We start from the raw sequence: 26065 nt of genomic DNA on the forward strand, positions 1-26065 counted from the left end.
TTTTTTTGTACATGTCAAATAATATCATTGTAATTTCTTAAAATTATTAAAAATCAAGGTCTATCCACTTTTCTAAGCACGAAAGCAGCTTTGTTAGAGCCTCATTTTTTGGAAGGTTTTTTTAATCTAAACGTAGCTATAAGTCAATACCTTTGTCACAATATCCATCTTATAATTAGCAAAACGCTGGATAATAATAAGGAATCGGCAGATATGCATGCTTATTTTAGCGCGCCTTTGGAAGACGAACTCGCCGATGAGGACATAAAATCAAGATTGGAACATTTTATGAGTTGCGTACCGGAATTCTTTTTGGAGAATATGTTGGATCTCATGTCATTGTTGTCTCATTTTAGCGACGAATCACTTGAAGTTTATTCTATATACTCTACTATATTAATTACTAATATCACTTTTGATTGTTTAATAAATACTAAAATTTAAAAATATATTTTAATATTTTATATGATAATTTCTATATTCTTCAAAATTTTGGAAAAAAATAATTTTTAATCGAAAAAAGATTATGTTCTCTCTGCGACAAAGTTTTGGCTCATAAAGTCGGAATTATTACATGGCATATTTAATAATTTAGCAGATTCTTAATATTATTTGGAATTTAATTAAGCTATAGTTGTAGATATGTTATATCTGTTTTTATGTAAAATAAAAATAAAGTTTTTTGGAGTTAAATCATTGGAACCTATAATGATTTTAATAATGACTTTAATGGGATGCCCTGAGAGAGTCAAGAATCCTCACTTGAGAGCAAAAATGGCTGAAACTTTGGAGGCATTAGTACCTCTCCAAGCTCGAAAATCAACTGACGATGATAGAGAAGGATTAGAGGCTTTTGATCAAGGATATTCTTCTGGGTTCTACGCAATATTTTAATAATTACATTTATTAATTGTTCTTAAATTATAAATTTTTTATCTTACTAATAGAGTAGTCATGATTTCTCATTTGAATAATTAGATGTCTCGGTTATCTAATTAGAATACCCTTTTATGTGGCAATTATTGGATTAGATGCGGAATCTATTTTAAAAATAATAAATATATATTTAAAAAAACTTAAAAGGAGCTGTAGTAATCCAATTTATTATCTTATTATAATCAGAGATATACCAATATCTCTTTTTTGTACTTTCGGTACTGATACCCAAAAATTATTTTATTCCTATATGTTGTGTTTTTTGCAAAAAAGTAAAGATATAATCCAATAATTTTATCATTTTTTATTTATTCATCATTTTTATTTATAAAAGTAAAAATAAAAATAAATGGGGGAAAAAATTAACATTTACTTTCATTCCTATATTGCTTTACTAATTTGTAGACCTCTGGCTGTTGATCTTTTTTAAACATTTCACGCAACCTCCAACTTTAGGCGGCATGACCCTTAGTTATAAATATCTCCAAATTGAACACAAAAACTTGTATAAAAATATTTATAATATATAAAAACTTATACTTATATTCTATTCGACGCTCGTAAATGAATGATCTGCAATATAGGTTAGGCTATAAAATTAGTATTAGTACCATACATAGCAATAAATCAGTATTGTGGAATTTTTTTGGCAGGATCAACTTTCAAATAATAATTAGAAAATCATAAAAAAAGATTCTTATTTCTGTAATATGTGCCTGTGAGAAACATGATAATAAAAAGGAAAAAAATATTTAAGGAGCAAGTTTCATTAATATTTATTAACATATTATGTTATGATTTACTTTCAATAGTTTTTTATTCATACATTTTGGTTAATAGTACCAATTTAGTTATATATGAAACTTTTTGAAAATATGAAAAGGATATCTGGTGTCGCTGGATAAACGAACGAATTTGCTAGCCCTATTTTCATATCATCTTTATTTACATCCACTTCTTGCATAAATCCTAACCACCAATCGTTTTCGGTCTTTGTAAATTTGTCCTGGCAACTAACCTTTTTGTTGTGCCGACTAAGTCATCGCAGACACTTTTATCATGTGTCATAGAAAAAAATGATTCTGCTTTAACGCCAAATCGATTTCATGGTAGCAAACATTGAGAAGTTTTTTCTATTTTTATATTGCGCTGCTAAACCATTAGAAGATAGTATTTTTTTTCTGATGTGTCGATTATTTTTTTAAAATGAATCAAATGCGATTGGAAAGAATTTTACTTATAGTTCCAAAAATAAGAAGTAAATTAGGTAAAAACAAAAATATTTTTAGGATCACGGTCGGGATCGATCTTTTTTTAGAAGACCATGATCCGGTTCGAGTGCATCGGTTCGGTTCAGACCAAAAACCGGACAGTGACCTTCACTATTAGATACCAAGGCATCAAAAACATAAAAAACTTCTTTGTTATTAATAAGTGCTGTAAACATTACTTCAAAAGAAACGCGTTACTCATTACTTCAAAAAAGGAATTTGTTACTGTTACTCGTTGCGTTATGAAAAAAGGATCGCGCGTTACTGGCTATTCAGAAAGTAACGCGTTACTTGTTACTTGAAAAATTGAATTATAAATAAAAAATTTCTTTAAATAAAATTATACAAAAATAATAAGATAAGATATTTTTATAATAATTTTTTATTTATTTTTAATAGCAATTGATTTTCAAAATTTTGATCAGATAAACAAGAGTGCTCAACACCTAGGTAAAGTTACAAGCGACACCTAATATTTTATTTTAGCATTCATCTCTTTGGAACCTTTGCCATTGATGTCTCAGGAACTATTAGTACTATAAAATTTGGGTTTCGATGCCTTCTAACTATGTTATCTCACTATGTAAAATTTTATCAAAATTAACAAGGTCAGACCGAAAAGTTAAAGGGTTGGTATGGAATTACCCCTTTGTTAATTAGAAATATAATGTGGAGCAAACCTCAGATTTAATAACAAGAACAACATTCAAGAGTACCCTTGATTATGTATACTCAGAATTAAAATCGCATATTCACAAAAAGATTGATTAAATCTTTAAATAATTTACCGTCGGAGGAATTATATTTACTTTCCAACTCATCTACCAGCACCCCGAGTGAACGTATTTTCTCTGTTGCTTTTGTTATTGAATTCAAAAAGATTTTCATTATCTTCAGATAACTTGGATAAAATTATATTTATGCATCTAATATAAATTTATAAATTTAATTTGTATATCTAAATTTATTTTAGTTTAAAATGTATTTATGTATCTATTATATAGATTATGTTTAAAAACAATAATGAATTTTATTTGTTATTCTTTTGTATATATATACTTTTATATAATTATCAAATTTAACTTCTAATAGTATGCAATTTGATTAACCTCGATACTATAATATTAAATGTAGGAAAGTTATAATTATTACAAATATAATATTCATATTATAACCTTTTAAAATATATAAGATATTAAAATATAACAGTATCCATTATAGATTCCCTTTTTATTAATAATCTGCAATTTTTCATTCATTTTGAAACACATTGCTAGTTGATCATTCAGTTCTTTATCTTTAGTTAAAGATTACACTGTTTTCATGTATGTTTTATTGGTGTGCCGAAATTTTTATTTATGCACCCCAATTATAGAAATAATATATCTGCACGTCGGTCTACTAATTTATAATTTTTTTTTATCATTTCATAGCTATAGGCCATAAAAATTTACGAGGGGTAATTATCAATTTAGATAATCGGTTATAATTGCCAACGGATACTGTGACATGAATGCCCGTTCATTTCTGATTATAATATACAGCATGACGCTATTAAAAACATAGTTGTCGCTCTTAAAACACAATAAAATAATTATCGATCATAGTTGCTTGACATAAGTAGAGGTTGGCATGATCCGAACCCACCCATGGAAATTTTCTATTAAGTTTTTAGCCCAACCCGGCCTAATAATTATTTTTACCCGGACATAAAATATATTTTATACAAGTTGTTCTACTTGACCCTATTTTTTATGAAGGAAAACGAAATAAATTTTAAAAACATTTTGAACATTTCGGCCAGGCCGATGTAAGGATTTATAATTTGCCCAGCCTAGCCCGAAATTTTTTTCCCGACCCTCGGGCGGTTCGCATCGACTTTTAATATATACCATCGAAACAATAAGTTAATAAATAGATGGAAGATACCAAGAATCTTTATATTAATTAAAAATATTCCTTATCTATAACAGCACTAGAGAGATTGAAATTAAGATGTTTATCAAGTTGAATGAAATCAATTATAAACTAGATTATATGATCTTTTTTAGAGCTACAAAGGCGTTGCCAATATGAGTGAAAACGATAATGAAATTCGAACCTTGGTTAAAATAGACCATAGTAAGGCCTCTTTTGTACTGCCTTGCCATCGGAGTAAATCAATTATGACAATTCATTAAATAACTAAAAAATGTCTTACGTTTCAATCCTCTGTGACACAATTATATCTCTGATTCTATCTTTCAAATAATACCTTGTGAATCGTAGTTGCATGCCGCATATGTAGCCAAGAACTAAATATTTAAATGGTTTTATTAATTCCCGGTGTTCGATTCGTCTGTGAGACTCGCATAAATTTTTTTTTATTCCTTTTTATTTTTATCTGTTTTGGGCAACTATTTTTCACAATAGTACAAGTGTTTTCACAATATATTGTAATTAATTACTATATAACTTTTTATTAAAATCTACGATAAAGGCAATGTAATATCTATAATTTTAATTTATGTTATATATTTTATCTATTAAAAGCCGTAATTGGAGTTTGGGTGGAGGAGGAATTAACGCTACCTCATCGTGTAGAAGTCAACTCTTTACGATTGGTAAAGTCAATAATATCGCCTTTCAAATAGTAAATTAGTTTTTATTGTTTTATAAAAAATGAAATTATGTCATTTTTAAATTATAAATTTCACCACTATATGTTAAAATTTTGCTTCGTTAAAAATTTTCATAATTAGAGAACATTATTAGCTCACATAGAATCAAAATTTTCATGCGAGTCCTAAAACCTATATTTTTCCCAAATATTTTATTATTAAAATTGAAATAAATTTAAAAATAATAATGTTAAAAAATTTGATGTTATTTTTATAGCTCTATCTAAAAGAGAAATATTAAATGGGAATTTTTTTATCAAAGTTGCACAATTTCCACGTTGTTTAAATTTATTTATTTTATTTAGTTATATTATAGATATATAATTAAAATCAAACATTAAGAAGAGGATTTTTTGGTTATGGGGATTTTTTTTTAAATAGAGCTCTACAAAATGACACGAAATTTATAAATTTATCATAATTGTAAAAAATTGTATTTTCAAAATAACAGAGGGGGAGGGCAGGAATTTAGCTGAGCAATAATAATTCATAGATCTATTTATTATTATGATCAGAGTTAGGTTACTAGTTAGTAGCATTTTTTTACGAACAATTGTAAAAATTAAAATAATATTTTTAATGATATCAGTTTTAGTTATGATTTGATAGGCAAAAAGTGTTTTAACATGTTAATTAATAGTCGAAATGCAAATCTATTTGACATTAATAATATTAAACAAAATTTTCACCAAAGCTTAAGATTTAATTGATTTTAAATAATTAATAGCCTTAGTTTAGATTTTGAATTTTGGTGAAATTTTTTTAATCTCTTGAGTCACATCATTATTTATAATATTAATTTTATTAGATATATTTTGAGCCTCATTTTTTAAACAATAAATCAGGGATATGGAACGGAACTTGGGTAAAATTATGGACGCTACGAAACATAAACGGTGATTCCGGGAACTATTTCGGAAAATAATGAGAATCCTAATTTAATGAATAATATTTGCATTCATAAATATTCGTTCTTCTTTCTTTATTTCTACATTGCTCCTTCACATTTACTCATCAATTTTAAGATTATAAAAACATTATTTACCAGAAGATATTTATATACCAGAAACCCTAAAGGTCATCAGATCTTTTTAAACAGGACACAGCTGGAGGCCTAAATGACCTCAGGCCTGTCCATCTCCAAGGTTTACGAATATACCCTCAAATCACACACTCCAGACTAATATAAATTATTAGCTCTAACCTTCTTGCTGTTCGTTTAATAACATTCGAAAAAAGATGGCGGAATCCCGCCAATTGCTATTGGTAATGTATTAAGAAGAATTGTATCCAAAATTATAGTAAGCTAATTAAAGATGACTTATCGAATTCCCTTCTACCATTTAAATGAGGAGCACGTCAACCTATGCCTGCATTGCATTAGCGCACCCTAAAACAAACGAATTCTAATAAATTGGATTTAAATAACGTTTTTAATTCTTTAAAAAGGAGCTCTTTCCTTCCCAAATTATCTAACTTTTCCATATTCTAAATACATTTATCACTGGCTAACCTTCAATCATAAAATCCAACAAGGAGACCCCCCCCCCAGCTCTGTCTTATTCTGCTAAGGCATTGAGAAATACTTTCTTCCTAGTTTAAATTCATAGTATTTAGATGCATCTTACTGGAAATTTTATTCTTTTTAGACTTAACATTCATTGCAGGTGAACCCCTTAATGTGAGGACCATCACAGCACAGAACCTATTCTTCACCCTTTCTTAAATGATCTTCATATAAACCTAAATAAACTAAAGCCTTATTGGACCTTATACCAAACCATCGTAGTAAACTACAATTTTTTAGTATTTATTTTAAAGTTGTTTAGTATTTTATACAAATATTTCTTTTTATCATAAGTTAGTTAACATAACTAATATAAAATTTTTTTACTAAATTAACAAATAAAATATAAAAAATGAGAACCATTAATGCAGTTTTTTGAACATTTTTTTATTATTGAGCAAATCTATATGAAAATAATTTTAAAATGCCGATTAATTTTTACCTAATTTAATTTATTTTATTAATTATAAAAGTATTTTATGTTAAAAATACCAAGTCATATATGAATAATATAATAAATAATACAAATGTCTAATTTTAAAAATAAAATTCTGTATTTGACATTTGTTTTCATAGTAGAGGAGACCGGGGATGGTTATCCCGAGGCATTTCCTTATCTAATAATTTATATACCTTGACATTTGAAATTTAAACCGTAAATGTATTATGACATCAATAGTTTTAAATGCCTTTAAAGTTTTAAATGAAATTTATAAATTTTAACACGTCAAAAGTAATTTAATCTTTTACTAATAATTTTTTTTTTTTAAATTACTTAGATTAATTATCAATTCTAAATGATAAAGTAATCTCAATTTTATTATGTATAAAATTATTCACAATATTTATGGTAATTTAATATCTTGAAATTAAAACATGGTTAAATGTGAAGACTTGGGGCAGGTTCTGGCGAGGGGTGTATTTTTAATTAAAAAATCTAGTTTATAAAAACAGAATCCACGAGTTTGTCTAAGGTCACATATGACGATATGAAGAAGGTTGACTTGTTTTTATAAATTATATGACACTTATATATAACTTACCTTAAGTTCTTTCGAGTGATATATATAATGTGGATGAACCGGGTACATTTAAGTTTTTCATTTATTTATTTAAGATTAACATTTTTATATAAAAAAATTTTAATGCAAACACGTACCATTAATTAAGACTTTTTTCTTAAATATTAATTTATAAAATATATATAAAGAATAAAATTACATTTGAATATTATTGCAAATATGTCTCGTCTTTTTTTTACAGCACAATTTTGTATGGATAATATAATCGGTCACCCCTATATTGCTAAATATGAACTAAAAAAGAAAAACAATCACAAAAACTAAAGTAATTAATATAAAAAATAATTATAAAATAAAAAATTAAATAAATTTTAGTAAGGCAAACTTAAATATTACGATCCAGACCATCCGTCAATCGCGTTGACCTTTGTTACTTACATCACATGAATCCATTTTTTTTTGGAATTCATCTTAAATTTAAATTTGATGATTGCCAATACCTCTATGCCTCCTTCATTCAAATCGGGAGATATCTTGATCCGCTCCCCATTAATACTCTATTAGTAGCATTTATTCCTCAAGACTAGTCTTGTTATCTAACCTTACTCGCATTACGAATAAAATAGGAAATGATTTATCTTCAGCCCTCGAGATGATAATAACTTCCTAAAAATAAAAGAAACCGGGTCAAGCTTGAAAATTTCCAATTCGAACTAGACCTATCTAACTTTTAATGTAATTTCGCTAATTAACTTAATTTTTTTTTAAATTTATAATTCAGGAATCCCCAAAGCAAAATATTGACTATAGGAATTTTATGATTCCAGTGTTGATACATGTCTTTGTAAGCATTGAAGAAACCGGTCACAACGTTGCGTTTGAACAAAAATTTTCGTATCGAAGACCAATGTACGTTGTTTTGAGATATCTTTGGAAATTTACGGAACACAGAAATGTCGTTAAAGTGAATCACATCGTATTTAATTTAATAATTTTGTATTGTTCTATATTTTAATAATTTTGTGTTATTCTATATTTTAATAAAAAATATAAAGTTTATGGCAGATCAAGCTGAAAAAAATATTGAAGCCATAAATCCCCCATTATTTCTTCGATTTATCAACTTATTAATTAACGATGCTATATTTTTATTGGACGAAGGTCTATCGGTAATAATTATATATATAATATAATGCTTTATACATTAAATAAACTCCTTATAAGATATTAAAATTTTATCATAATATAAAATTAAAAATACTAATGATAATAATCATTCATTTATTCTAAATTTATTATCAACTGTCTTCTTAAATAAGGAAAATGATTTTTTAAAAATAAGAATACAAATATAGATCGATTATATTAGGTATAAAATTAGTAATACATGTTAAATTGGCTAAACCGGTCTAGGAAATTAAAACAAATCTAGTTGTGGATAGAATAAAATAATTTCATTATATTGATAGAAGAGGGGGGAATTATTTAGGAAGACTAGAAGAGCCAGTCTCGGAATTAAGGCACTCCTTATAAATTGTCCTCATTATCTCAACTAGGATACATTTAATTATAAGCCCCGTACTTAGTTTCATAGGATATACATACTGCGGATCGCAAAAAATAAAAGGCATGATCTTTGTAATTAATTTATACAACTATAATAATTCAATTAATATTTAAAAAAATTAATGTGTTTACAGTATGACAAATAAATTGTAAAAATAATTGAATTCACATCATAATTGCAGAAAATTAATTTTTTTTTATAACTTATAAAGCAAGTTATTAATTAATGTTTCTTTACAATTTTAAATTTACTAGATTTAAAATATAAAACAAAATTATCTTGTTTTGTTGGCCTCTGATTTTTTTAAAAAATCTGATTCCTTTACATTGTAAAACAATTCAAAAATAAAGGCGAATTTTTTGAATTAAATTCTCTGAATCCTTTCCCCCAAGGCACCCTGTAAAATTTTAATCCTTAGAGTCCTCACCTTATTTATTAAAATCTTGAGTATACATTATCTACGTCACCATTATTTAATAACTTTAAAGCATTTATTTTCATTTAAGTTTATGAGTCAATTAAGAGAGTTGCAGATGGCGAAAGACAAAGGTGAATGGCACAAGTTGTCTCAAGAACAAAAAACCGAAAATGAGAATAATTTTCAACATCTAGGATTAATGGCGAGATATCATAATGTTTTGGGGTTGGAAACAATAAGAGTTTTAGCTTACGTCACGCGTTATATTCATACAATATTCACACACTCTACTATGGTCAATCGAATCACTAGTATGCTCAATTACTTCTTGCTTCATTTGGTAAATACAGCAGATTTTAAGATATATATTTTTTTTCAATAAAGGTTGGACCTAAGAAAAAAAACTTGAAAGTCAAAGATCTATCAATTTATGAATTTAGACCTCAAGAAATAGTCACGACCATATGCCAGATTTACGTTAATTTAGGAAATAGTGTTGAGAACTATCTTAAAGGTCAAGAAATTTTTTTACAGAACATGGATGCATCTTCTTCGTCTACCATTAGTAATATTTATATTATGTCAATTTAATTTAATATAATCAATAGATGATTTAGAGAAATTAAAAATATCTGAAGAAGAATTTCTTAGAGCAGTCAGTCATGATGGAAGGAGTTATTCGGCAGGTTTATTTACTCAAGCTCTTGATGTTTTGCAAAAAATCGGAAACAAAGCAGCTTCAACATCTCTTAACGATTCATTTTCATCGTTTTCCACCTACACTATGGCTTCGAATTTAAGTAGCCAACTTGACATTGTCGCTCAAAAGGTTAAGGTTTAAAATTCACATGTGTTGGCTTCTCTAAAGATTATTTATCATAGAATTTCGCCGTAGAACAAGAGCAAGAAGACGAACTTATGGCCGATGCCCCTGATGAATTTTTAGATCCAATTATGAATACTCTAATGATTAATCCCGTTATTCTGCCAACATCAGGAAAAGTTGTTGACCGGTCGACTATTGCCAGGCATTTGCTTAGGTTCGATATTAATTTAAAATGTTTAATGTATTGATTAAATATCTTAATTTAAATAATCAATATTCTAGCGACCAAAATGATCCATTTAACCGACTACCTCTAGCACTAGAAATGGTAAAGAGTGATTTTGTTTTAAAGGAGAAAATTGAACAGTGGAAAAGTTCAAAAAGGAACTGATAGCATATCTCATCATAATATTATAATAATATTGTCATTTCCAATACATTGTTTGGTCTTTTTAGCAATATTATTATAATTTCATTTTTGATGGACAATTTTTATGATTACTAAATAGTGGTTTTATATAATATTATTAATGATAATTATATTTATGGTTTATTAAATATTATTTATATTTTTTTCCAAGGGGCGCAATAAAAATTTATTAAAATGAGATATTGTATCATAGATTAAGGTATAAATAAGATACATATAATTCGTGGGTAATAAATTGTTATACACGATTTAAAAATAATAAAATCCCAAATATTATAATCAAATAAATTTCACATTTGCTGAGTCGAATTTCCATTCCAAGTATTATTATCATCCGAATTTTCAGATTCATCCTTAAGGGTAACTATATTCGACGTAGATGCATCTTTATTGTTCTGATTATTTCTTTTTCTGGATCTTAAACTTTTTATTCAATAAGATAACTAGTAATCAATACAAAAAATAAATACCTTTGATTCTCAATTTTGTAATTGCGACTCGTACTTGGTTTATCGTGATTAGATGATGTGGTTACTTGATCATTTATATTTGAGTTATCCGTTAACTTGGAAGTCAGTTTTACAATTATTGATTTAATGATGTTTGATACATAAATAATTGGATTTATGATCCAATTACTTAAGATGTCCCATTCCTGAAAGATTGCTATACCAATTGAATACTTTTTAGCAAAGTGATTTTTTCTTTCTTTCTAAAATGTTTTTATTATAACATATCAATGCACAAAAATTTATTATAATACAATTACTAAAATAATGATCAAAACTGCGGAAGGCACCAGATCTAAATTTTTGAGATCGTTTTCCAAGTTATTTTCAAAAACACGACGTGGAAAATTGGAAGCCAAATTAAATTCATCAATTTTATCTTTAATTTGCTAAATTGAATTTGAAATTAAAAGCATAAATATTTAAAAACTTCTTTAACATCTTGATATAAATCACAAAACTTGGTGGAGGTATCGTATTGGCGAGTGATATTGGAACCGTCTGGAAAACGAAATTGAATACGAGTAATATTGGGGCTATATGGATATACATTATATTATAGTTTAAAAAATTATTATCAATATTCTGAAAAAATATGTTTTTTTATTACTTACAATTTCTATTTTAGTTTTAAAATACAAAAATTATGTTAAAAAATGGTTGCAAAAATTATAAAATAGCTAACTAAGTCCACGCAGAATTTAAAGGAAGCAAAAAATCACTACATTACTAGAATAAAGGTTAACACATCAAAAAATTAGGGAAAACTAGGGTAGATTTAATGATCCTTCCTTTGATGGCGTTATTATCCTTTGAAAATCCTATATAATCGCTGATCACACTCTTTCGGAAAAAAATAGCTGCGTTGAATCACTTTTTTCCTGAATGCACTTATCTGAACATTTTTTATTCTCTTCTCTGCTAAATCATGAATTTCTTCTATCTATTCTCTCGGTTAAATTTACAACTAAATTAAAATGAGCTCAACGCCATTAGTATTCGTTTATAACCCCATACTTGCTCCGGATGCAACTCAACTGTTGAGGGAAATTGAGGGCATCCTTCATTATCGTTCTTAGGCGTATTGTTATATAATCTATGTAATTCGATCACCCTAAGAGGTTTGGGATAAGCTAAAATTCCTTCCACTCTAGAGCCTACATATTTTTTCAGATCTATGGGAAACGTCCTGGTGGAATTTCTTAAATGTCTCAAGAGGGGCCATTTCGTGGTCTGGGATTAATCTTGTATTAGACGGGTAGGCAGCTAAGTGGGGGGGGGGCAGTCTTCAGCAAATAAATTTTTGAGGCTGAGAACCCGATTGGATTTATAGAAGCAACACCAAATGAAGAGGTGGAATCTGAGGTAAATGAAATGTCTGAATTCGTGGTGGGACAGAATATTTGGAAGTACGTAAGAAGGAATCCGGGGTGATCATGGAAAGTATAGGTATAGGACATAAATTGAATCGGGATAAGTTTTCCAATGGAATGGAAGGAGTAGGGCACCGGGACCAATTACAAAAGGAATAAAACCCTGGAGTGCGGTTGGGGTTATGAATTGTCTAAACATAGAAATTTACCGACTATTTTGGCTAACCATTCACTTTTAGCCTAAGTAATGAGAATTTTACCATTGGGGGAAACGATACAGCGAATACCTTTTGGCTAAACCATTGGGGAAATCGAAGATATTATTCAGAGGAAAAATCTAATGGAAGGGCCAAGCCAAGGACCGGATATGGTTAGACTCAACTTCTACGCAATAAATGGTATAAATAAAAGGTGGATCACAATTATTGGCGAACATAGATACAAGACTCTCGTGTAGCTAACTAACCAACGATATTAATGTTAGTATTCGAATCCTGAAAAGAACGATGAAAGAACAATAATTATGGAAAGTGGCTGGAAGTGAGGTTGAAATGCGACTTCTGGTTTTCAATTAGTGGTGCCCCTTATATTCATTTAGCATTAACAAAATAATTATTAGGTTTTTTTGAGTTAATTTTTTGTAACATTTATTTAGATTTGAAGGCAATTTATAATCATTTTTTTATGATCATTATTATCATATCTTTTTGTAAAATAGTGTTTATTTTATTATCCAGAAATATACATTATTTTTTGATTTCTGGGAGCATATAATTAGAAGAAAAAAAGTATTCATTAGGGAAATTGTCGCGACGCGACAATAAAAAAATGTAAAAGAATTATTGTGAATTATTTTAAGATATGTCGAGGAAATAAAGAGTTGAAAATATTTATAGCGACGCGTTTATTTTTTTCATTTGTCCGAACCTGGAATATTTAAAAAAATTATAAGCAAATCTATAATAATAAAAAAAGTGCACTTAAACTTTTTTTACTTTCAAAAATAAATAAAAAATGATAATTGACGAATTATTCTTTTCTTTCTATCAATAAATAATTCCACTATATTTTTTAAAGTATAGGTGGTATCAATTTTGATATCGTATTGGCTAAAAAAAAAAGTGATATCGGTGCATCTCTGGGTAATATTTTAATGAGGTCAAAGGAAAAAAAATCATAAATTACAAGGCCTTTCAACCTCTAGAACCATAAGTTTATGAGCAACTAAAAATAAGGAAGTAAATGATGTACAAGCCAATTCTCTTTTTGGTTTGATTTTAAGTTTTGATAACATTTAGGCTTCCTAAATTATAATAATGAAAATATATATTATATTATCTGCTAATATTAGTTTCACTCCAAATATAATTGTTTTAAAATCTAATACCATGTATATCCTAATATAATACATAAGATAAACCACAAAACATAAGAATATTAAAATTTATTTATTTTTAAAAAAATCATTTATCAAAATTTCAGGCCAGGCTGGATTTTTAAGCCTTGGGGGCAGGGATCCTATCCGAACCTTTAAATCTGTATTTTTTCGAACATGAACTGTTAAATAATTTTTAACCTGAACCGAATCGGTAAAAATTTATAACCGAATTGTTTTAAAGATTATTGTAAATTAATTTAACTTCTTTATACTAAAATTTTAAAAACGGTTATTAATGCCTAAGGATGAATTAAATCCAATATATATATTATTTATACATATACTGTTATAAATGATGCATCTAAATGAACATGGAATTAAATTATTCGGTCCGGCCCAGGTATTTTTTAAAAAATTTTTTAGGCCCTCCAGCCAGGTAATTATAATTAAAAAATTTTTTTAGGCCCAGTCCGGGTATATATAAAAAATTAAAATATGGCTGGCCCGTGTACCTGAGCTTAGGGCCGGGCATGCAGGTCTGATATAATTATATACAAGAATTAAACCCGGTTTTTAGAGGTTCAAACCGAACCGATATTATTTTTTGAGAACCGAACCTGAACGATTATTTTTTTAGAACCAAAACGGATATTGATATCGGTTCGAATCCCTGCCTTGGAATTCCTTAAATAATTTGGATATGTTTTAAAACATTAAAAGAAAAATATTTAAAATTATTTTCAAATTTTTTAATTGAGAGGAGCATAACAAATAAATTATGTTTTGGGTCAAAAAAATTTTGGATGCAATCATTGAAAAATTAAATCTACTACTTTTTAAAAGTAGTTGTAATTAATTAGAGTCATTCCATATTAAATCAAACAATTTTCAGCCGACCCCTTTCAATTTCGATAAAAATTTGTAGGCATGCTATATATATTCTATTAATATAAAGACATTTTAGCTTATTAAAAATTATATTACCTGAGATTGGAATTATACAAAATCGACTTTTTTTAAACTTTTTTCTAATGTTAAATAAATAGTTTTAAATTAAAAACAAAATTGGTTTCCAATATTATCTAAATCAATAATTGATAATTAAAGGGGTGTCGAATATGTGTATTGAATTAATTATAAATTTAAAGACATTTGAATATAAATTTTGAAAAGATAAAATGTTTAAATTGTAAAGTTAATCGAAAGGTTAAATAATAAGAAAATTAAAGGACAATTATATAAAATATCGATGGTATATTTTAGTAGTATAAATAGTGTTGCGTAATTGGTTAAAAATACGCCTAAGCCTAATTAGGCTTAGCTAAAAATAATTAGTCAAAAATTCTGCAACGGCTAATCGTCCGTCAGCGTTCCATAAGATATGCCTAGCATAAATTGTTAATTATTATCAACGAATAAACATATGATTTATTATTTTTTATTTATTTTATTATGAAATGATATTTATTTGATGTTTTTTTAATAAAAAAAATAATATGCTCCTATTGTAATATTCTTTTTAATACAATTTCTTAGTGATTTTCACAATCTTCTTTCTAAATAAATCTTTTATTGAGGAATTCTTTTGTAACAATCTTTTTAGGTGAAGTCTTTTATAATTTATTTATCATTTTTGTAAAATTATCCATTTTTTTTATTAAAGGAGGTGGATTTTTCTAAATTTTTAAAAATATTTATATTAAACTTTTTTGAAGTTAATTTTATATGATCTTTTTAAGGATAATATTTTAATGTGACAATTGTCATATTCATTATTTTTATAGTTTTTTGAATTTTTTAGACGAAAATAGGTTAAAATAAGTATTGATAACATTTAAATAAAAATTTAGCTAAGATGTACCATAGAAAAGTGACAATTGTCATAAACGTTATTTTTAAAGTTTTTTGACGCAAATGGGCAAAAATATAGATTGTTAGCATGTTAAATTAAAAATTTAGTGAAGATGTACCATAGAAAAGTGACAATTGTCATAGTTGTTATTTTTAAAAATCTATATTTTTACCCATTCCCGTCAAAAAAAAACTTTAAAAATAACGATTATGACAATTGTCACTTTTCTATGGTATATCTTCATGAGATTTTTAATTTAACATGCTAACAATCTATATTTTTGCCCATTTGCGTCAAAAAACTTTAAAAATAACGATTATGACAATTGTCACTTTTCTATGGTACATCTTCACTAAATTTTTAATTTAACATGCTATCAATCTATATTTTTGCCCATTTGCGTCAAAAAAATTTAAAAAACTTTAAAAATAACCACTAAATTTTTATTTAAAAATGTTATCAATAATGAATATGACAATAGTCACATTAAAATATTATCCTTAAAAAGATCATATAAAATAACGTCAAAAAAGTTTAATATAAATATTTTTTTAAAATTTAGAAAAAACCACCTCATTTAATAAAAGAATAGATTATTTTACAAAAATGATTAAAAAAATTTAAAAGACTTCACTTAAAAGATTGTTTATTTATCTAATAAAATTTACAAAAGAATTCCTCAATAAAAGATTTAATTGTATTAAAAAGAATATTACAATAACAGCATATCATTTTTTTATTAAAATAAAACATCAAATAAATATCATTTCATAATATAATAATATAAATAAAAAATATTAAACCATATCAAGGTTATTTGTTGATAATAAAAAATAATTACATTAAATATAAATAAAATAAATTATTTTATTAAAATAAATAAATAATAATTAATGCTAGGCATATCTTACGGAACGCTGACGGATGATTAGCCGATGCAGAATTTTTGACTAATTTAGTTTTAGCCGATTTAGGCTTAGATTAGGCTTAACCGATATTTTCACCTAAAATCTCGGCTAAGCCGTTTAGTCGGCTAAAATTAGCCGATTAAGCAAAACTAAATATAAATATAGAGATAAAAAATGTAATATTAAGAAGAAAAAGAAAGGGAAACCTTTATAATTTTTTAGTTTTGATTTTATGTCTTTTTTAGTTTATTTATATCTTCGATTTTAATTAAAATTAATAAATGGCATTTTCAATTCGTATTAATATTAAATTTTCAACTTCTAACAAGGGGAAGCATCAAAATTAAATTTTTTCAAATATTGGCCATGTTATATCCAGTAAGAAATTTAAAATGAAAATTTTTAATTTTGATCTTCAATTTTTCAAAATTTATTTTTCTATTATTCATTTACTAATTTTAAAAGATGGAACTATATATAAGTATTTCAATGCAATAAAAGGCTTCTATCGTTAAAAATCATTTTAAGGAATTATAGTTAATTTACGAGTAATTTCATACATTCTCAGTTAATAATTGCTAATGAGCTAAATCGTTTTAGATTTCTAAACATATATAACGTGCCTACAAATTTTTATCGAAAATGAATGAGGTCGGCCGAAAATCTCGATTTTATCGTTCATATTACATAGAGCTCATAAGCTATATTTTTATGCTTGACCCTCATTTTTTTGAAAAATAGAATAATTAACAGATCAAAATTCAAAGATTATTAACACTCTACCTTGTAGGTGATGGCATATCATGATAACTTGTGGTTTTAGTCATATTTAATTTATCTTCTTCACTTATTTTCTCTAAACATTTGGATTTCTTTTCCTTTCTGAATGAAAAATTGTTATTATCAATTATATAATATAATAAACTTATCATTTTCAATTTGTTGCAAAATTCTTTCTCTACCCAAATCGACATTTAACTTTTTGTAAATATTAGTTCTTTCAATTGGTGTCTTTGATACTTTTTCTTTAAATTCATTCTTATTATCCATACTATAATACTTCTTCATTAATTTCAATAAAATAAATTTTTATTAACTATTATGTTATCAATTAAGCAGAGTTGTTAATCGCTATTTTTAAAAGTAGCGCGCTACCGCTATCGCTATTTGTCAAAAAAACTAGCACGCTACCGCTTTCGCTATTTGTAAAAAAAGTAGCTCGCTATTAGCTACTATATTTTAAAAGTAGCTTTAGCTACTTTTTATAAAAAAAAATTTAGAAACAAATTTGTTTTATTTTTTGCTTTTATGTTATTGTATAGTAAATATGTAAAAATCAACATTTATAAATATTAAAATATAGTTAGTTTTGATTATAAAAAAATTTATGTAATAAAATATTTATGGTAATTTTTTGCATTCTAGTTTTTACCTAGTGTTATGTGTCCAACTATCTGCCATGGTACATATATATGATATCTTGATAACTCTACTATTAGAGCAACTTTCATCACTTTAGTTATCTGCTATTTTATTCATTAGAGTCTGGCGACATAAAATTGTTGCATTAGGTGATAGAGTTTTATTCATCGGTAAAAACGCGTTCGTTTATAACACTACAATTTACCTTTTGGTGTTTCTTGAAGTTATAACTAGATTCGTTTGAGGAAATATTTTTTTTACATTTTAAACAAATAAATTTGAATTTAGTTTTGGTTTTTATATTTATTTTAAAAAAAATTTCAAATCTAGGGAATGGGAAATTTGTATTATAGCTATTAAAAACATTTTCTTCCCTGGAATCTTCCATTTCATTAATATCATTGTCTAAATCACTTTCAACGATTTGGATATCCATAGGCGATGACATTTTATTATCAAATGATTTAGGTTTATAATACAAATGAAAATATAAATTACAAATTGAAAATATATTTCAATTTTCATGTTTATACTTACCTTCATTATATTTTTTAAAAGTAGCGGGCTAAAAAATTAAATAATTACAAAAAAAGAAGCCGCTATTAGCTATAGCTACCAAAAAAGATAGCGCGCTACTCGCTACTTTTGTTAAGTCAATTGTAAATAATAACTTAAACTTCGAGTCGATGTTACTTAAAAAAAAGTTTTAACATTTCATGTTCTCTGAAAAATTGTAAGGTCGTTACGTTTACATTACCCTTTACATCACTTTAAATTACTGCAACTATAAAAAATATTCCATAAATTCCTTTTCACTAATCGATATTATATAAATTACATAGATCCCAAAATAAAAAGAAATAATTGCAACATATTTTTTTTATTATAATTCTTTGATTATTAAATCCATTGCCAAACCATTTTTAATAATCGTTAAACGAAAGTTCATACCTCATCGCCTTGCGGTATCGATCACCCGTTACCGAAGATTGTAAAAGTGTACTTATAATATCAGTATTGCCACTTAGGGAAAACTTAAATATAATTCCAAAAAAAACATTTTTACAACAAATTATACAAAATATTGAAAAATGAGTATGTAAAATTAATCTCAAGTGGTTAATTTTATTTTTTGTTATATATTTTTAAAATCTTTACAAGTATATTTAAAATTTTATTAATTCAACTTCTAAAGCTAGGAAAGATAATCGATTACGATATCTTCTTTAGATATTTTCCAATAGACTATATATAGGCTCTAGTGTGGTAAATTCGTTGGTTTTACACGACCGCGACCCTGGTTTTTGGTCGAAAAAATGAAACCAAATGAACCAAAACCAAATGAACCAAAACCAAATGAACCAAAACCAAAGCAACCAAATTGGTCGACCTGGTCGACCCGAGCACCGACCCGATTTATTTTATATAAATAAAAACATGATATTATTTAATATTTTTATTTAGTTAATATTGAAATGAAATTTTAATTATTTTTTATTATATTGAAAATAGTTTGATGTTTTTTAATAAAAAAATGTAATTATAATATCATTTTATAACAATAAATTTGTGATTTTCACGCCCAAAATTTTAAGCAATTGATAATTTGATAAGAATAAATTCTGTAAATAAATCTTTTTTGAGAAATTCTTTTGTGAATTTTAATATAAATAAACAATCTTTTAGATGAATGAAATATTTTATAGTTTTTTTTAATCATTTTTCTGAAATTATTTTTTAAGTATACTAAAAGAAGTTGTAATTTCTAAATAATTTATTAAGCATGCTTAAATTTCAGGGAAGATGTACCCTAGATAAGTGACAATTGTCATAATCGTTTTTTTTAAGTTTTTTGAATTTTTTTGTCACAAATTGGAAATAATTAATATTGAAAACAAATTTAAATAAAACTTCAGTCAATATGTACCCTGGATAAGTGACAATTGTCATAATCGTTAATTTTAAAGTTTTTATTTTATTTTGTCGCAAATTGGAAATAATTAATATTGAAAACAAATTTAAATAAAACTTCAGTCAATATGTACACTGGATAAGTGACAATTGTCATAATCGTTAATTTTAAAGTTTTTTGCCTTATTTATAGGAATAAAATATTACTTGAGGAAGTTATACTACTGTATTTTTTGGAACAATGTATACATTGTTTATGCATCTTGGTGGGAGTAACAACAAGACTCCCCTTCATAACTAACGAGGTAGAAGAATGGTTAAAAGAAGGTTCTGAATATTGTGTAGACTGTAATTGGGCCGAAATTAAATCTAATCCAACTTCCATCATATCGATGTCACTAGAATTCATGCTAAAAATAAATCTTCGCTAAATTTTAAATACTAATTTAAATAATATTTATTTCAAATTTAATATATTTATTTATTACTTATATGAATAAAGATTAATTAATGATCTCGATCTATAAATAGAATTTATTAGTTATTTATTATTTATGAAATTCGAAAAAAATAAAATTCATAAATATTTCGGTTATTGCTTAAGTCGAGGGGTATATTTTTTTTTGTTATTTTTTTTATGTTATTTTTTTTATGTTATTTTTTTTATGTTATTTTTTTTATGTTATTTTTTTTATGTTATTTTTTTTATGTTATTTTTTTTATGTTATTTTTTTTATGTTTTTTTTAAATGTTATTTTTAATTAATATAGTATTATTTGGTGTAATTTTTTTTGTGATAAATTTTTAAATTATTGTTGCATATTTTTATTATTTAGTGATAATTTTTTTTTGTGATAAATTTTTAAAATAATGTAGCATATTTTTATTATTTGGTGATAAATTTTTAAATTAATATGTATTTTTTCTTTTAAGATATTTTTTTCTTTTTTAAAAATATTTCTTAATTCCTAGGGAGGGGAGGTAGGTAAAAGAATTGTGTCTACATATTTTTTTAAAAATTGTTTTTTTAAAGAAATAATTCGTAGTTCCGATTATTATTAGATTATGTATATATATATAATATGATTCCTTCCATACTAACTTAATATTATTTCCGTTTTTTTCTTTTAAAATGAATATTTTTACACTAGGTGTGTTTACTAATACTGTTGAAACAACTTATCAATTTTGCCTTAATAATCAATTTATCCCTTTAGGAATAGAGCATACTTGTTGCAATTCCATAATGCGGGTAGAAAAAAATAAGAATAGTTTGCGATATCGATGCAATAGATGTCGTAGATTATATTCGATATGGAAAGGTAATATTAATTTTATATCATAAATGACAAATTTTTAGATTCTATTTTTGAAGGGATTCAGGACGTTGGGAAATTTTTAAGACTAGTATACCTGTATATAAGTAGTAATTATTTAAAAAATATTAAAGAACAAAATTATTTTTAGGCCGTTATAAAATTTTAAGTGCTTCGAAGGAATTGGATTATCATAGGAATGCAATTTCTGGATGGTAATTTAAAGTAAAATATGGTTTTTATATTTAATTTATATAGGTTTAAAAAATTTCGCAAGGTATGTGGGTTCCATATAGCTTCGAATCATACAAAGATCGGAGGGCCTGGCAGAGTTATCGAAATAGACGAAACTCATGTGTGGAAGCGTAAATATAATCGTGGCCGGCATTTGATTTCCGAGGCTATATGGATCATCGGTGGCATATGTCGCGAGACGGGTGAAATGTGCAACAACAACGAGGGATCAAGATACCACACTGCGTGTGGTTAAAGATAATGTTATGCAAGATTCCACGATAATGACTGACTCATGGTTAGGGTATGTAAATATATTTTTCTGTAAATCAAAAGTAGTAATATTCTATTTATCTTAGATATAATCGGTTGGATAAAACAAATTATTTCCATTATAGGGTCAATCATTCCCGAAACTTCGTTGACCCAAATGATACATTCACACCCAAAAAGTCGAAAGACTGTGGCGGGATCTTAAGGAAAACTATAAAAGACATGGGGATCGAGAGAATATTCATGAATATTTACTTGAATATAGATATTTTAGAAAACATAAATTATTAAATCGCTTTGATCTTTTTATTCTATTTATAAATGACTGTATACATTTTAATACAATTTTTCAATTTAATGAATAAAATTGACTCGTTTATTACTATATTTCGATATTTTTATTTTGTATAAATTTCAATAATATATTTCAATTTATTTCGAATTAACCCTTCCCAACAAAGGTTAAAAAAATCACTTAGAATTTAAAGATAAGGTCTATTTTACCCCTAATAAATACAAAATTTAAGATTTTATGCTAATTTTCCTAAAATTGCTTAGATTATCAGACTATATTTCAATTTAATGAATAAAATTGACTCATCACAATTCTTCTACCCTCCTCCCCTCCCTAGGAATTAAGAAATATTTTTAAAAAAGAAAAAAATATTTTAAAATATCTTAAAAGAAAAAATACATATTAATTTAAAAATTTATCACCAAATAATAAAAATATGCTACATTATTTTAAAAATTTATCACAAAAAAAATTATCACTAAATAATAAAAATATGCAACAATATTTTAAAAATTTATCACAAAAAAATTATCACCAAATAATACTATATTAATTTAAAATAACATTTAAAAAAAACATAAAAAAAATGGTAAGCGGAAAATAATTCCCCGGAAAAAAAATCCCCGGAAATTAATTCCCTGGAAAAAAAATCCCCGGAAATTAATTCCCCGGAAAAATAATTCCCCGGAAAATAATTCCCAAGTAAATAATTCTCCGGAAAAAAAATCCCCGGAATAAAATTCCCCTGGAAAATAATTCCCCGGAAAAAATTTCCCCACTATACATTGAATTGCTAATGCATTACTAAACTGCATTGCTAAAAGGCAATCAATCATTATCAATTATAAATCAATCAAAAATTTATTACGTATATTTTTTTAAACTTTTTTTAAAATATATTTAAATCATTTTTTTATTATAAATGAAGAATAGAATACTGATTAAATGATATAGTATATAATTTTATTTTTATTTAATATTATTAATAAGAAATTTATTTTTCTAGCTTATTAAAACAAATATACATTTTATTCAATTTTAAAAATTAACAAATATATATCCGTAAGAGGGCGTTATATGTTTTAATATGTATCATTTTAGGAAACCGGAATGATGATTGGATAGCATTTTTTTTATATTTGAGTATATATATATACATATGAAAAACCTAAAAATTAAAAATTTTTTTTAGGTTTCTTTGTTTAATGAGTAGGTTTAGAATAGTAAAACAATGGAAATTTTTTAAAGTAAATATTGCTGGCGTTATTTATCAAAATCTCTTCATTTTTGTTTTATACGTGTATATTTACGTGCTAAGCATTATTCTAAAAAATATTTTGAAAATAATTTGATTTGACCGATTGCCGAGTTCAAAACCGACCACTTATTAAATATTTGATTGATCAAATTTGCTATTAAGATAAATTGAAAAATGTTGATTTTTGTTTTATGTATCTATAAATACGTATAAAACATAATTCTAAAAAATATTTTAAAAATATCGTGATTTGACCCGAAAACCGACCGAATGACCAAATACTGCATTGCTGGCGTTATCAATGGAAAAATCTTCATTTTTGTATTATACGCGTATATATATACGTGCTAAGCATTATCCTAAAAATATTTTGAAAATAATTTGATTTGACTGATTGCCGAGCTCAAAACCCCACTTACTAAATATTCGATTGATAAAATTTACTAGTAATATGATTCGAAAAATGTTCATTTTTTGTTTTATATATCTATAATTACGAGTAAAACATATACGAGTCGGTTATCCGCCAAACCACGATATTTTTAAAATATTTTTTGGGATTATGTTTTATATGTATTTATAGATATATAAAACAAAAATGAACAATTTTCAAATTATATTACTAGTAAATTTGAATCTAGGAAAATAATTCCCCGGAAAAAAAATCCCGTGACCCGGATCTGCTCTGCAGTATTTAATTAAATAGAAATGTTTTTTAAAGTCAAATTTCTACGAGGATTTGAGATTTTAAATAATAAAACGAAAGTTAAATAAATCTAGTTCACCTTTACACACTTTCATCAACTTTTAGGTATTTATTGAAAAATTATTTTTACACAAATTTTAATCATTTTTTTAGAAATATGATAAAAGGCTTTTCACAGTTTACTGACTCTTAAATAGCGCCCCTTTTTGTTTTTACAAGGATAAGCTATTAAATAATATAATTTTATAAATTTTGTGGCTAAATAGGAAATTAGCAATTCAATCTGATACCCTCTATTTGATAAATATTATTTTACTGAAGTATTTACCTACTTTAAAAATTTAACTGATTGAATACAAAATCACTATAAAACTTGCAAAATTATATTTTTTGAAGAGAACGAAAGCTACAATAAATATATTAAATGTAAGCTATATTAAAAAAGAATCTAGAAAAATAATTCCCCGGAAAAAAAATCTCCGTTTTTAAGATAATTAAAATTACAAAATTAGGAGAAAAAATTCCCTATAAATAAATCAACGAAATAATAATTCTCAAATAAAATATTTAAAAATTTTGATAAAATTAATTCTGAAGAATTATTAGGATTATGTTTTATACGTATTTATAGATATATAAAACGAAAATCAACATTTTTCAAATTATATTCCTAATAAATTTGGTCAATCGAATATTTAGTGAGTGATCGGTTTTGAGCTCGGCAATCGGTCAAATCAAATTATTTTCAAAATTTTTTTAGAATAATGCTTAGCACGTAAATATACACGTATAAAACAAAAATGAAGAGATTTTGATAAATAACGCCAGCAATATTTACTTTAAAAAATTTCCATTGTTTTACTATTCTAAACCTACTCATTAAACATCAAAGAAACCTAAAAAAAATTTTTAATTTTTAGGTTTTTTATATGTATATATATACCCAAATATAAAAAAAATGCTATCCAATCATCATTCCGGTTTCCTAAAATGATACATATTAAAACATATAACGTCCTCTTACGTATATATATTTGTTAATTTTTAAAATTGAATAAAATGTATATTTGTTTTAATAAGCTAGAAAAATAAATTTCTTATTAATAATATTAAATAAAAATAAAATTATATACTATATCATTTAATCAGTATTCTATTCTTCATTTATAATAAAAAAATGATTTAAATATATTTTAAAAAAAGTTTAAAAAAATATACGTAATAAATTTTTGATTGATTTATAATTGATAATGATTGATTGCCTTTTAGCAATGCATTTTAGCAATGCATTAGCAATTCAATGTATAGTGGGGAAATTTTTTCCGGGGAATTATTTTCCAGGGGAATTTTATTCAGGGGATTTTTTTTCCGGAGAATTATTTACCTGGGAATTATTTTCTGGGAAATTTTTTTCCGGGGAATTATTTTCCTGGGGATTTTTTTTCCGGGGAATTAATTTCCGGGGATTTATTTTCCGGGATTTTTTTTCCGGGGAATTATTTTCCGGGATTCAAAAAAAATAACATAACAAAAAAAATAAAATAAAAATAATCAACCTAAATATTTATGAATTTTATTTTTTTCAAATTTCATAAATAATAAAATAACCAATATTTCTTAAATAAAAAGTTTTTAGTGACTTAATTCACCCCCCCCCCCCCATTAATTTTCAAATAATTAAACTATAATAAAGTCATTAATCATTACATTACTAACGTTTTGAAAAATTTTTTTTATTTTTTATATAAATAAATAACTAAAAAATAACAATTAAACCCCCCCCCCCCAAATTGAACCCAAAAATGAAAATCGTTTGTTTTTATATAAAAATAATGGTTAGGGTACCTTTTCAGGGGCAATTATTTTTGTTATTTTTTAATGTTATTTTTTGTTATTTTTTTATGCGATTTTTTGTTATTTTTTTATGCGATTT

General features: G+C 25.6%; 2 protein-coding genes across 2 annotated transcripts in view; one reads left to right on the top strand and one right to left on the bottom strand.

Annotated features, from left to right (window-relative positions):
* The window catches only part of LOC135929295 (ubiquitin conjugation factor E4 A-like), a 31509-nt gene extending 20650 nt beyond the window's left edge, over positions 1-10859 (top strand). Inside the window, exons 11-20 of the mRNA XM_065465812.1 lie at positions 59-372; positions 679-875; positions 4740-4839; positions 8238-8420; positions 8512-8625; positions 9530-9781; positions 9826-10006; positions 10050-10276; positions 10324-10481; positions 10550-10859. Coding sequence (XP_065321884.1) covers positions 59-372; positions 679-875; positions 4740-4839; positions 8238-8420; positions 8512-8625; positions 9530-9781; positions 9826-10006; positions 10050-10276; positions 10324-10481; positions 10550-10658 — 1835 coding nt within the window. The 3' untranslated portion in view covers positions 10659-10859. The remainder of the gene's footprint in view (positions 1-58; positions 373-678; positions 876-4739; positions 4840-8237; positions 8421-8511; positions 8626-9529; positions 9782-9825; positions 10007-10049; positions 10277-10323; positions 10482-10549) is intronic.
* LOC135929296 (UBX domain-containing protein 4-like) overlaps positions 10829-26065 on the bottom strand; it is a 28538-nt gene continuing 13301 nt past the window's right edge. The window contains exons 3-8 of the mRNA XM_065465813.1: positions 17643-17779; positions 17501-17599; positions 11637-11742; positions 11467-11595; positions 11168-11409; positions 10829-11120 (exon numbers count right to left, since the gene is read on the bottom strand). Coding sequence (XP_065321885.1) covers positions 10988-11120; positions 11168-11409; positions 11467-11595; positions 11637-11742; positions 17501-17599; positions 17643-17779 — 846 coding nt within the window. The 3' untranslated portion in view covers positions 10829-10987. The remainder of the gene's footprint in view (positions 11121-11167; positions 11410-11466; positions 11596-11636; positions 11743-17500; positions 17600-17642; positions 17780-26065) is intronic.

Source organism: Gordionus sp. m RMFG-2023, chromosome 5, assembly GCF_954871325.1.
Source record: "Gordionus sp. m RMFG-2023 chromosome 5, tfGorSpeb1-WG-v2, whole genome shotgun sequence".
Lineage (NCBI taxonomy): Eukaryota > Metazoa > Nematomorpha > Gordioida > Chordodea > Parachordodidae > Gordionus > Gordionus sp. m RMFG-2023.